The sequence below is a fragment of the Delphinapterus leucas genome, chromosome 9 (genome assembly GCF_059928025.1).
Source record: "Delphinapterus leucas isolate spDelLeu-1000000601 "Yukka" chromosome 9, BTC_Dleu_Yukka2, whole genome shotgun sequence".
Taxonomy (NCBI): Eukaryota; Metazoa; Chordata; class Mammalia; order Artiodactyla; family Monodontidae; genus Delphinapterus; species Delphinapterus leucas.
The window spans coordinates 75,686,107-75,701,000 of record NC_143137.1 but is presented as its reverse complement, the minus strand read 5'-3'; the positions used below and the strand labels follow the sequence as shown (position 1 = coordinate 75,701,000).

Sequence of the window (14,894 nt, the reverse complement as noted above, 5' to 3'; positions counted from 1 at the left end):
AAGGGTATGCACATTATGATATATATGCTATGTTATGTTTAATATATGTTGCTATATTGTCTATCAGAAAGGTTGTACCAACAATAATATATGTGGTTATTTTTCTCATATCCTCATTATATTATTATATTAATATTTTTAAGTTTTAATTTGGTAAGGGGAAAAGATCTTTTTTTGGTCTTCTATTAATATGAAATATATAAAACATTTTGTTATTTTAATTTGTTTTTATTTACAAATGAGATTGAATGTAAGTTCATGTTTATTCATCTTTTTTCCTAATATTTTTATTATGACCTTTGCCTGCTTTTGTTTTTCTTTTTTTTTTTTGCGGTACACGGGCCTCTCACTGTTGTGGCCTCTCCCGTTGCGGAGCACAGGCTCCGGACGCACAGGCTCAGCGGCCATGGCTCACGGGCCCAGCCGCTCCGTGGCACGTGGGACCCTCCCGGACCGGGGCAAAAACCCGTGTTCCCTGCATCGGCAGGCGGACCCTCAACCACTGCACCACCAGGGAAACCCTGCCTGCTTCTTTTGTGGAGTGAGTTTTTTAAATTAGTCTGGAATAGAAAAGAACTAATTATTTACATCATGTGGAACTAGTTTTTATATAACCCATTTTGATCAGTGACCTTTTTCTCCCTTGATATTAGTCTTCTTACATGATTAATATTGGTAGTTTATTATTTTACTCTTATTTTTCATTTGAGAGTTTATTTCTGTTTTGAAACGTCTAAAATATTTTTCTTAGTTTTGTAGTACTTTATATGGTTTTGAATGTCTAAAATTCTGAAACAGACTATTCCCACATACTTGGTTATTTGCTTCTCTTTGGAGCTATGTGATTGTCATAGTACTCTTAATAACTGTATTTGTTGTAGGCATTTTGGGGTGAAGAGCAAGAAAAGTATCTCAAATATTTGTACTTATTAGGAGATACAGACTAAACAGTTTTTATATTTTGTAACCAAACCGTAATTTTCAAGGAGTCATTTTAACCTCCAAATTTAAATATTTTTCTTATTTATAGAAGGAGAGATTTATTAATAGTTTTAAACTTTGTTATCCCTGGAGAATCTTTCAAGTTTATTTTACATGAACTTCACTTTCAAAACCCCTTCAAGAATTCCAATTTAGATTTGGCTTCTGAGAGGGAGTACTACATAGAAAGTATTATGAAAAGATTAATTAAATAATAGCTACTATTGATAAAATTGCCTAGGATATTTTTAGTGTTTTTTTTTAAATATATGAGAGAGTTAAAAAAATTTATGATTCTACCAGGTAATTCCGAATTCTTGGATTTAGCAGGAATTGATGGTCTCTGATGGTAGTTCATGTTTGTTTATCTGTGTTTGTAGCCCTTTGAGTTTCTGCCAGAAGAATAATGGGACATTTCCAGTTTGACCTTATGATTTTTGCAAATTAGCATAGAGCAACTTACAGTACTTGTAATAATCAAATCATAGTTTATTTTCAGTAGTGGAAAGTTGTTTTCTTGAGAAAATTTTTTGTTACATAATTTCAGCAACAGTTTTGATCACTTTTAATGCTCAAACATTGCTCATTTAAAGGAAGTAAATATTTCTCATTTTATAGAACATGGAAAAGATTGCACAATTTAATGGACTTTAATTCATCTTTGGAAAGCATCATAATTTCAGTTCCTACACCTTTCTAATTTTCTAATCTCAATGAGTTGTTGATGCATATAATCTAATGTTTTTATTCTTCGTACGTTCCTTTTCTTTCAAGTCACTATGACTTTTCAAATGTAAAATATTTGCATGATTTTGGTGCTCAGTTTTTAAAAATTGTTGAATCAAATAGCCAAATACTTTTTCTAATGTACCTAGCATCTACCTGTAAATGGCATTTTAAAGTAAACTTTTAAAAAGTTTAAAATATCATATATAATATTAAATTTTAATTTCAGAAGCTATTAAAAAATCGAAAATGGCTACATAGAAAAGAAGATAATATTGTTTCATTGTTAGCTTAATTACAGTACATAATGCAGTTGTAAATATTGCTTCACTGAATGATTTTTCTCTTACATATAAATACATGGTTGAAGATTCAAAATGTCAAACAATAAGAACTTGCACATTATTATTATCAGTGACAGAAGAGAGTATATGCTATCTGGTATTGCTAGTTTAAAAAGAAAACTTGTGAAAATTCTGACTTACTATCTGATCATTTATAATCAGTTTTGTTATTTGCCTTATAAATAGCAGTCAGTTTACAAATCAGTCCATCTAGGGATCTTTTCAGGAATCCATCTTGGATCACGTAAAAATAAAGTCATCTACCTGTAACCTTATTAGCAGAGTATATACACAGAGAGAAAGAAAATTAGACTAAATACAACAAAGGCAAAAGGCTCACCTTCTACGTAGTTGTCAAATTTTATCAATCATGATAATGGAGCTCATTCGTCAAAGAAATCAAAATAATTAGAAAGCTGAAGTTATAACAAGGGCTAACATGAAAACATGGAATAAATATCATATTTATGGATTAGAATTATATTCAGTCTTATCACCAAGGCTGATTCATGTGTTTAAAGCCATGGTCAGGGGGCTTCCCTGGTGGCGCAGTGGTTGAGAGTCCGCCTGCGGATTCAGGGGACGCGGGTTCGTGCCCCGGTCTGGGAAGATCCCACATGCCGCGGAGCGGCTGGGCCCGTGAGCCATGGCCGCTGAGCCTGCGCATCCGGAGCCTGTGCTCCGCAATGGGAGAGGCCACACAGCAGTGAGAGGCCTGTGTACCGCAAAAAAAAGAATAAAGCCATGGTCAGTAATCTTTTCTGTATGATGGCCATTTTCCACCTTAATATAAAGATTATAAAGTTGTTTTACTTTCATTTATTTGTTTTTGAAAAGTATATACTTTTTGAGTCAGAAGACACGGTATCTTCAGTATGATTAAGCATTCTTTCATCGCATATCTATTTCTTTTTTTAAAAATATTTATTTATTTATTTATTTTGGCTGTGCTGGGTCTTAGTTGCGGTATGTGGGATCTTTGCATGCAGGATCTTTAGTTGTGGCATGTGGACTTCTTAGTTGTGGCATGCATGTGGGATCTAGTTCCCCAACCAGGGATTGAACCCAGGCCCCTTGGATTGGGAGCGTGGAGTCTTACTCACTGGACCACCAGGGAAGTCCCCGCATATCTATTTCTGAGTAGGTTCTTCTTTTGGCTGAAATTTCAGAAACTAACACCTAATATCACAGTATATTATATAATTATAATGGTACATTTGAATGAATTTTGTTCTTGAACAAAACACTTTCAGTTTATTTGGTCTTGTCTCAACTGTCTTAACATCATATATTTTAAATATGTAAAGAAATTTTATGTATTTTATATATTAATATCCTATATTTTATATGTGATATTATGTATTTTATGTTATAAATATATTTAAATAAATATTTAATATTGTATACTTTAAAACAAAAGTTTTAATTTCAACTGCAAATGAAAACGTTTTCTAACAAGCACTCCTTGAGCCACTTTGAAATAATGTAAGCTTTGTCGTTCATTTATATATATATTTTGGGGAGCAACTAAGCTAAGACTTTAAATTTTATATGAAAAATATTTACCTCATTCTCAGTGCATGTTTACTGCCCCATTATTTTTCCTATTTCTGAGGCTGTAGTGAGAACTCATATCCAACCAGAAAAGCCAGCTGACTGATTCTCTCCATGTGTCAGATCTTGTCTGTAGCCAAAGGAGTAGATCAGTATGAGGCTACAGGGAACAGGGGTGTGCTGGGTCTAGGCAGGCTCTCTCTGGGCCTCTCCTTTCCCATCTACAAAATGAGAGTGGTGTTGAAATTTGACTACAGATAATTTGGAATCTTGTGGATTGTCATTTGGTCTGGATGCTTCTTGTTGCTTATAACTGACCTAGAGTGAGATATTAAATTATGATTAAAGCAATTAATGCCTACAAATAAGTGAAAATGTTTTAATTGTTAAAATTTTCACATGGTGTTCCATAGCCAGGATCAAAATAACATGCATAACCAGGGCATAAAGTCTAACATATTAAAAGCTTAAAAAAAAACCCTAAACTATAAATTGAGCTTCATAATAGATTCAGTAGTTGTTTCCCATTTTGTACCAAGGATTGATTAAGCCATGACATAAATCTGGACATGATACATTTTACTTGATACATTTTTTGAAGTAAAATTACTTTAAGTATGGTTTTCCTGGAAATCGTTTTTACTTTGATAACTTTTGATTACGTAAATGACTACAAGTAAGATACATAACTTTCAAGGCAGAGCTAGTAAATATGGTTTAAACATTAAGAATTGGTATTCTTAATATTTTCAATGAAAAGCATTCTGTTCTGATGTACATTTAATGCGGAGAGATTTTCATTTTGTTTGTTGTAGTTATAGAAAGAGCATTATGTTTTAACATGGGCTTAACTAGGGTACCTTTTGGTTATAGATCCTTTTGGATATGTGTTTCCAAATTTAATATTCATTTACAGTGATACAAATAGGAGGATAGAGGTGAATAGTAGAGACATAGAAGTGACCAATAGCACAGCTATGTATATATCTCCTTCCTTTCATTTTTCTATACACTACTGACTGTGTTTGGTTGGTTGGTTTTTGTTTAGTTTCATAAAGTATTTGGAAAGGTGTGGAACCATGTCCTATGGGAGATTTCAGTGTTTGCTTATGAAACAAAAAGATATCATCTGTTGGGAATATGACTTCAGAAATTTGGCTTTGGAGTTTTCCTGTATAGGAATTGCCAAACAACATAGGCAAGAATTTATAGTACTTTTCCAGATGGTGATTGTTAAACAATAATTGGAAGCTGTAGGAAAAACAGTATTTTGCATGAAGTAGGCATTTAGTCAACATTGGTTAAACTGAAGAACATTTTACTAGATATTTAAGTGCTGTTCTCATAATTCTGAAAAAAAAAAGACATACAAACTTTAACTCTGCTTAGACCAAAAAAAGAAACAACTGCTCTTCAAAATGAATTTTATAACTTTTAGAAAAGTTAACAGTAAAAAAAGTATATTTATTTTTAAAGTTGAAACCTTTCTGAGCCGTATAGTTCAATAAGTGAGTAATTTTTCTAACCAATCGTATAAATTTTGAGGTGCAAAGCTAGCAAATTCAGTCAGGCTTCTTTATGTTTGGCTAAGAATAATGGAGGTGAAAGTAGACAGGGAAAAATAGCTTCTCATGTATTTCTGTGACTTAAAGACATCCTATCATCTCCAATAGAATAGGCTACAGGGACCAGCTTGATTTCCGTGCCGAGTAGAGCATGAGCTCAATTCATGTTCATTGAGTTCATTTTATTTATTAGGTAAAAGTGATGTTTACTGCATCAAGATTATGTGTAGCCATCTTATTGGGGCCGTTCAGTTTGCTATTGTAAACTTGATGTCAGGTTTCTTAAATATCTGTGTGTTGTTGTTGTTTATTTTTTTTAAAGAGATTTCCCAAAGTTGCCGATGGCTGGCTCATCTCCAAATACCTCTTCAAGGTACTCTATGCTGGTGATGCCTCCTGCCACTGAGCTGCACGGCAGCATGGAATTGACTTACTGGGGAGGGCTGTATCAGTTAAGTGATCTTTCTTAGTACATTGCATGGGTTTTGCAAAGCTTTCTATTTTTGTTTTTGTTAATCCAGAGGGCAGAACTATGCTTTATGCTAATTTTTAAATCAAAAGCTTTTTGTGAATCCACACAATATAATAATCCATTTGCTCTCCTTCTCCTACATGACCCCTCTATATTTCTATTAAGTTTCATGGTTTTAAGCACAATTTTATTAATCATGCATCTCTGTGTTATTTATATTTTATTATAATATAAGACTTATTGGTTATTTTCTCAGTTTTGTAAGTGCTGTGTAGTAATATTTGTATTACATGCAAAGCGGGTCTCAGGGAAGCTGTGTGAATTTCCAGAGTTACTCAGTAAAACATACATGGGCGCTGTCAACAGTAACTGTTTCACTGTTCTTGAACCACTAGTGGAAATATATTCCTTAGTTTCCTTTCTTCCAGGTAGAATATATGCCTTTATTCACTTACTCAAAACTTTTTTATTGAGTTCCTGTTGTATGCAAAGTACTGCTAGGCCTCTGTGCTAATGACCTAGCCTTTTATTATATTTTTCACTTAGAAAAGAAATACATAGTTATTATTTTTAAAGATTACGTATAATAAGAAAGGTAGAAAGTAGAAAACAATTGTCTTCTCATTTCCTCAATCCTGATCCCCACAAACAATCACTTTAAACAATTTAATGTCCCCTATGTATAACCTTAATCACTACTGAAACACATTGTGCTTGATTTCTTCAGGGCTACACATTTATGCGTGGCTCTCTGTGTGGACGTCAGCCCTCGGTACTCTAATTCAGTCTACTGGTATTCTAAGCTTTATGTTAAAAAATGCTGGTGGAAGAAAAAAACAAAACCTTTGAACTCTGCTTGGAAAGATGGTAAAATTACCTGGATAAAAAAGCCTATTAAGTAAAATTCAGTTTTCAGATTTTTGGTGAACCTGGCTATCTCAATATTTTTTTGTTTTGGAAGATTAAGAATTGACTAATTTTTATGGTGTAGATGCATACTTTAGATGTTTGTTTGTGATAAATTCCTTACCAGTGAACAGGACATTAATTGTCAGTACCAAAGGGTAGTAATTACATTTTATAGATTAGTGACTGTGATTCATAGTTGCTAAATGATTTACTTGAGGCATCTTGTAAGTAACATAGTGAGCTAGCAGTATAAGTACAGTTGAGTATCTAATCTAGACTCAGATTTCTTCAGATCAGCTGAAAGTGTAATTAAAGTTTTTTTTTAAGTGTTTAAATTTGTTCTTTTTTAAAAAACATTAACATGAGACTTTATCTAGAAAATTAATCAAGGTCGTAATTTTACTTTCAAACCTGGGTTGTCTAATAAATATAAGCTTCAACTAATAGTAGTACTTTTTAAAAGGAAAAGATTCTGACCTTTTGTTGAAATGGGAATTTTCTCTATTCAGTAAAAAGATAGTAGAAAATATTAAACTAATTTTCATAAGTTAGCAGTAAGAAATTTAGGATTGCTGCTATAAAATTTACAGTGAAAAGTTAAATACTGAAATATTAATATATTGGCAACAATAAATCCATAAGTAACCAGTTTCCTTTAAGTATCTGAAACTTTTGCAATATCAGAGTAGCTTATTAAAATTAAAATGGGACTGTATTTTATTGCTTGTCTAGATGAATAGCAGCTCCAAAGTAATAGTCTTTGTTGTTATCATCTAGGTGATATATTGTAGCACTAACAAAACTTCAGCTTGTGAGACCAGTCTTACATTGGCTCTTTACATAGCGAAGTACTAATACAAAGGGTGGAGAAAGGAAGTCACTTAACAGATTCATTTATATTTTATATTATCAAAAGATGATGTGTCATTAGCCACTACTAGAGAACCACTTTGGAAAGTTTAGTTCTTGTTTTTAGAAGGTCTCATCTTGCCATAAAATAAGATAAAAGCAAAACACGAGTATATTGCATGATGTGACTATATTATTTAAGTTAGATACCTTAAAAAATATTAAGGTAGGTATCTAAAGTAATATTAAGTTAGGTGTCTAAGTTAACTAATATAGAAGAGTAATTTTAGAATAACATTGGATCTTAGAGATCACAGGCCATTTTAAGTTGCTGAAAATGAGGCAGTTTAGTGGGAAAGACATCACGTAGCTGGTTAGTAGCAGATCTTTTAGTCTAGCAAACTTTCACCATTTATTTCTGTGCCTAAAATGAATTAGAGTTGGATTGATGGGTTGGGAATAAGTTTTGAAAAGCTTGTTTAACTTTGTCTTTGGTAAAAAGTCAACTACTAAAAGCATATAAAATTGAAAGCACTTTATACACTTACACTTGTCAGCAACGTTAAAAAGAGAATTGTTAGTGACAGCATAATTCTTCTCCTGAATAAAATTTCTTCAAAATGTAGGCTAGTCAGTTTCTTGCTATGTGATTTGCTTTTCTGGTCCTTTTTAAAGGAAATGAGAATATCTTTGGAGTGATTATTTATTACCTCAATAATTATTTTTAAAGGCATGATCACCCTGTAGCTTTGTTTTTTAATTTTCCTGTTGAATACTGGTTACAGACTAATAGCCCAAGTACATCTTTTGCTAGCAGTTAATCTGTGTTTAAGTAAAAGTGATGTTCAAGTAATAATATCTCAAATAACCAATTGAACACTTCCACTATTTTTAATTAACTTCAACCTTTTTCATAGATGCAGAAATTATTTAATTATTTAAATAAAACCCTAGGATACATGGACAATTTACATGAGAGTTCATTTGGAGGTTCTAACAAGGGACTCTTAACCCACATCCTTCTGAATGTGAAAAATTCAGGGTCTTGATTTAAAAACTTCCTTTTGGAAATGATGCACATGAAAGAGAAAGGAAGGCAGAATCAAGCCAAGTCATCCTCTCATCTAGTTTGTTGAGTAGGTAGCAGTGTTGGGAAGATACTACTGGTATACTTAAGGCCCTGCAAGTCATGGCAACATGTCATTTTGTTAATTGTTTAGTTTCTCAGTTCGTTAGCTAGGAAATCTTGTCATTTTCTCTTGGGTGAAGGTCTTGTAGACAGCATATCCTACACATAGCAGGAATCCTAAGGATTTAGCGCCCATTCCTTTTCTGTTTAACCTAAGCCTAGACTTTTAGTTTCTCTATATCTTTGTTTCCTCTCCTCCAAAAGGGGGCTTTGTTATATTCTTTTGGTTTTCAGCAGCTCTACTTTGAAACTTCTCATAAATTAATTTCCTCAGTCATGCCAAACTCATGAGAAGATTTAAAATAAAGTCACCAGAGAAATCTTGTGATTCTCCTTTTGAGGTCCCTGGCAGTGTATGGTACTCCATTTCTTGAGGGAAGTGTGGTAGCTATTCCTCATTTTTAAATTGCGGGACAATCCCAATTAATAGAAGCCAAGGAAAATTAGTCAAGACTAGATTTTAGGGAGGTAAATTTAGAATGGTTGATATGGTAAAAGGTTGGATTAGGGAGTAAATTTTAAAGATTTTTCTAGATTCTAAGCAAGTAATGGGAAAATCTTCACTGTGCATCTCATTCCCACTTTGCAATGCAAGGGGACCTTGGGTCTCTTGACTATTTGTATGATAATAGTAATAACAGTAGTAATCATTGTTAATATTTGTATTAGGCTGTATACTAATTGCTGCACATACATTATTTAATCCTCACAGCAGTATTATCATGTAGATACCACCATTATTGTCAATTTATAGAAGAAACTCAGATTGGTAGAGTGAAGTTAAGTCATTTGCTTAAGATTGTATGTCTAGAAAGTGATGTAATTCTGGCCCACCAGGCTCAAAAGCTTATATTCTTACCATTAGGCATCCTGTTTCCTCTCCAAATGGCTAACAAATTGATAACATGAAAATTGCCCCAAAGACAGACTATATGGAGATCCTGTTCTAGGAACTTTTTTTAACTAAAGAAGAGAGGAGGCAAAGAAAAGTGATGGGGAGAGATTGAGAAAAAGAAGGAAGATTATAAACATTCCTATAGATTTGTATTTTTTGGTAGTAAGATTTAATTTTTAAGGAGACATTTGAGTTATATAGATGTTTGAGTAAAGATTTCTAGATGCTTTTGTATTTTTAGTTATTTGTAGACAAAGCTAAATGTATTTGTCCAGAATATTTGATATCTATAATCTAGCATGCAGACATCTTGACACCAGGTTGTCACTGAGCTGTTTCTGTAAAAAGATACTAATTAGATTTTTTTAATTCAAATTTCTATATGCATTGCAATTAAGATCTTGTTTTGTGATGATTAACCAGTCGATTTGTTTAGTAAATATTTATTAAATGCCCGCTATGAGCCAAGCACTGTGTTAAGTGCTGGAGATAGAATTGAGGACAAATAAGATACAGTCCTTGCCTTAGTGATCTTACCACCTAATATGTGAGACAGTCAAGTAAGCAGATAATTATAAGGGTAAGTAAGCTCAGGGTGATATGCCAGCACGTAGGGAGGAGTAACTTACTGCAGAGATCACACGTGGCTTACCAGAAGAGGAGCCCTTGGAAATGTCCTCCATGATGAATAGGGGTTACCTATCATGATATGTGAGCTTTCTGTTGGTTGAGTAACCATACTATTAGAAATACCAGGGGGATCTTTTAAAAAATACCAGTGTGTAGGCCCACCCCCAACGATTCTGATTATTTAGTTTGGGTGGAGCCCAGACATGAGAACTTTTTAAAAGAAGCCCAGTCATTCTTATGGGCTGCCCTGGTTGGACACCACTCAAATATTTTAGACGTTGTTCCTAAAATGCTGCTTGTGGACAAGAACACTTTAACTCTTTTTGATGTTGCTTAGAGAGAACGTGTTACTGGGGAAAAGAAGATTGAGATAAATATTAACTGAAAACAAAGAAGCAGAGATTTTAAAATATAAAAGCTAATCTTTCTTCATTAAGATTGAACAACTTCCCTAGGTAAGAATAATTATTCCAGACACCTGAAGAAATATTAAGATGTCTCTCATGTCCCATTTAAAAATATTCAGAGTAAAAAATTGTTCCCCTGGACCTACTACTCAAAGTCCTGCATAGAAATATTAATACTAATATAAGATACACACAAAAGAACATTTGTTCTTGAACAATACATAATTACCCAAATCTGGAAGATTAGAATAGTAAATGCCTAAAGGACATGTCACAGGTTGGTGACTAGAAGAGAGCAAATGAATGACAGTTAGATGAAGGTTTGGTAGAATGGTAGTGAATGGGTGGGAATGATTAGTGAATGTAGGAGTCTCACTGATTATAGGTACTTACAGACCACACGTTGTTTCATTTCTTTGAAGTATCCCTCTGAAGAGGAGAAAAAGTGTTGCCTTTTAAGTTTTTTCTGTTTTTCCAAGAAGAGGAAGCTTCAGGATGCAACTAGTGAAGTTTAAATTAACGCTTAACTAGAACCACAAAGAGGCATACCTGTGTGCTCTCTGAAAGACTGTGTTAGAATAACAGGATATTAACCTATAAGAGATTTTTTAGTGTCTAGACCCTTTTTACTTCATTTAATTTAATTTTATTGTTGAGAAAACTATGATCCAGATACATTAAATAAATTGCCCAAAGTAACACAACTAGGTAAAGGTAGAACGGGACCAGACTTAAGGCTTTTTGACCCCAGGTGCCCTTTCCACAATCGCACACTCTACTGACATTTATTTCTCAGAGTTTTATTCTTGAGTTTTGAATTTCTAGTCTAGTTTTATTTTGTATTACAATTTGTCTCCTGAAGGTCAAGTAACCTGGTTTGGTTATGAAAGTCCTCGTAGCTTCTGGGACTATATCAGAGTGGCTTGCCGGAAAGTTTCACAGAACTGTATCTGCAGCATTGAAAATATGGAAAATGTCAGTTCCTCTAGAGCTAAGGTAAGGCATAAATAATAATGTGCAGTACGTGTAATCTAATCCTAAACAATTTTGACCCAAATAGAAAATTTTGAGCTCTTTGCTATATAAAATCTTTCTTTTCTTTGTTGGAATTAAGCACTTGACCAAATTTAACATCTTTCAGAGGCTTGTTTCATTTTTTATTTTTAGTAGCATGTAATTATTTTAGAATGCTCTTGAATCTTCACTTTTGCCTTATAAATAGCAGGAAGGTATGAAGCTAGTAACTATGAATTTCTTTTTTGAGAAGCACAGTAAAATATTTCCTAGTCTATGAAGTTTCTACATTTCTTGAATTACCTAAATCAGCGACTCTTAGTGTCCTGCGCTGGCAGTCCATAATGTCAAAACTATTTTCACATAGTACCAAAATGTTACTTGCCTTTTGCACTGGGTTGATACTTGCACTGCTTATGCAGAAGCAATGGTGGGTAAAATTAACTGGTGCCTTAGCATAAATTAAAGCAGTAGCATCAAACTATACTAGTAGTCATTGAGTTCTTCCTCACCATACATTCAGTCTTAAAAACAAAAACCAGTTTCACTTAATGTCCATGATGGTGAAGTAAACATTATTAGTTTAATTAAATCTCAAGGCTTTGAGAAGCTGTCTTTTTAATATCTTGAGTGACAAAATGGGAAGTATGTATACAGCATATTGACATGTGATGGTTGTCTCAAGGAAACGTACTCATGCAGTAGTTTGAATTGTTAACTGAACTAGACACTTTTGTCATGTAATACTATTTTTACTTGAAAGAAAAACATTCAAACTATAGCCTTTTTAGACGTAGGCATTTTGTAGACATTTCATAAGTAAAGATGAATGAAGTAAACCTGTTCCTTCAAGAAAAACAGCTTGACAGTATTTGTTGCCAATGGTAAAATTAAAGCTTTCCAGTAAAAATTAGAATTTTGGAAAACTTGTAGTGTATTCACCATCTTAACTCGATAACTTCCTAGTACTTAAATGCTTTTCTAATAACACTGATGTTGATATTAACAAAAATATATATTATTTAATGGAATGTGTCAATATTTTGTAGACCTGCATAACTTATATTTTTTATTTTTTAACATCTTTATTGGAGTATAACTGCTTCACAATGGTGTGTTAGTTTCTGCTTTATAACAAAGTGAATCAGTTATACATATACATATGTTCCCATATCTCTTCCCTCTTGCGTCTGATGTGTGGAATAATAAAATCATGCATGGGTAAAAGATCCATTCAAGGTGTAAGAATGTAATACAGTATGAAACATTCATTGATATGGTTATAGAGTCCATTTTGCAATTAACCTTTAAGAAATTATCACTTACTGAGTTTTGATTAGAACCAAAGGAGAATATCATCCACAATTATCTGAAAAGGCTATTAAATGATTCCTTCTTCCAATTATGTATCTGTGTGAGGGTAGATTTTCTTCACATGCTTCAACCAGAACGACCCATTGCAACAGATAGAATGCTGAAGCAGATATCTAGTTCTCTTTTATTAAGCCATACATTAAAGAGATTTGTAAAAATGTAAAACAGAGGTCTTTTCTCTCTAATAATTTTTTTAGGGAAAGATAGTTATTTTTTCATAAAAATATGGTTTTCAGTGTTAATGTATAATGAGTTCATTATTTTTTTAATTACTATATATTTTTAAAGTTTCCAGTTTTGACTTGTAGTGCAGTGAATATGGATAGATATAACCTATGTAAAAACCCTTTGGAGTCCTCAAAATTTTTAAGATTGTAAAGGTCTGAGCTGGTGACATAAGGTATATTAGCTTTAGTATAGTAGTTTATTTATTTTTATTGGTTTGTCATAATAACTTTCCTTACCATTTTTGACACTTAAGAGTTACAGAATGAAATAAAAATGAAGTAGAAAATAAAGGTTGAAAATATTAGATAGTTTTAAGATCGACATAATTTAATTCAATTCATTATTTGACAATCATAACCTAATAAATTACATGTCTGTATAATACACAAATGTATAACAATCATCTTTCAACAGTGTAGTTTCTAAGTTTATTGTTCCTGTATCCATTTTTATTTAGAAAGATTTTTTTTCTTATGGAAAATTTTTGGTTAGCAAAATTGACACATATATTGAAATTAAATATTTTGTAAAACATGGACCAAGTACCTAAATTTTAAAAAATTTATTTTTACTTTTTTTAATATAATTTTTAAAGGTTACTTTCCATTTACAGTTATTACAAAATATTGGCTCTATTCCCTGTGCTGTATAGTGCATCCTTGTAGCCTGTCTTACACCCAGTAGTTTGTACCTTCCACTCTCCTACCCCTATACTGCCCCCCCATCCTTGTTAGGATAAGCAACCTTATCCCTTGTTCCTTCTATGATATAAATTTAACATATTAGACCAATTTCTGAATATACTACTCACATCAACCATTCATACATCCATGCATCCTTCCACCTGATAAATTTTTATTGAGCACCTATACCATGACAGAACTGTGAGTGTAGTCTTCAATACATTCTTATGACTTATGTCCCTAATCCTTCCTAGTTATTCCTGGTCTCATCTTCTTGTTTACTTTTTCCTTGTTCAGAAGCTGGCCTTGTCAGTGCTTTGTCCCAGAAACTGGTTAGCCAAATTTTCTACTGAAAGAGGCAGAGGCAGAGAGAGGGTGTTAATCACAGATACACCAGAATTACCAAATACTAGAACTTTGCAATAAGATGTAGTATTGCAAAGAGGCCATTTTTATGTTCATTTTCTATTACTGATTCACAAATCTACCTCCTCTTTTAACTACCACTCGACTTTTCCTATCCCTAGTTCTTTAGTGTGATGGCCCCAAACCTGGAAGTCACACAAATTGGAGGGGCCCTGTAAACACTCCAGGCTTTTATTTGTGACCCCAGAAAGGCTGTACCTTGGGAGTAAGGGGAATTCAGATGAAGACCAGCCTTCAAAAGACCTAAAAGCGGTGTCCTTAAGTGGTACAAGGTGATTTTCAAGTACACTGTCTGTCTACCAGAAGAAAAGCAAATCTACTCTAGAGAAAGGTAGCACTAGAGTTGCTACAAATTTTCCTCCACAGTGTCCATTATTTAATCAGAAATCACCAGGTATATCAGGAAACAAGATTAAATGAATAAAACTAAGAAATATAAAAAAGACAATTGAAACAGACCTATGGGAGATGCAGATAATGAACTTTTAAGTAATTGTGATATAAATAAAGAAAATATAAAGATTAAGAATACTAGAGAACTGGAGTATATAAGGAAATCAAAATAGGAAGCTACAGGATATACATTCTTATACATTCTTATACAAAGATATGTACAAAGATCGGTCGTTTGCTAAGTTGTAATTCACC

General features: G+C 33.0%; 1 protein-coding gene across 1 annotated transcript in view; it reads left to right on the top strand.

Moving 5' to 3' along the window:
* RUNDC3B (RUN domain containing 3B) overlaps window positions 1-14,894 on the top strand; it is a 159,355-nt gene that overhangs the window by 54,151 nt on the left and 90,310 nt on the right. The window contains exons 3-4 of the mRNA XM_022588273.2: window positions 5,493-5,543; window positions 11,384-11,517. Of these exons, the coding sequence (XP_022443981.1) occupies window positions 5,493-5,543; window positions 11,384-11,517 (185 nt within the window). The remainder of the gene's footprint in view (window positions 1-5,492; window positions 5,544-11,383; window positions 11,518-14,894) is intronic.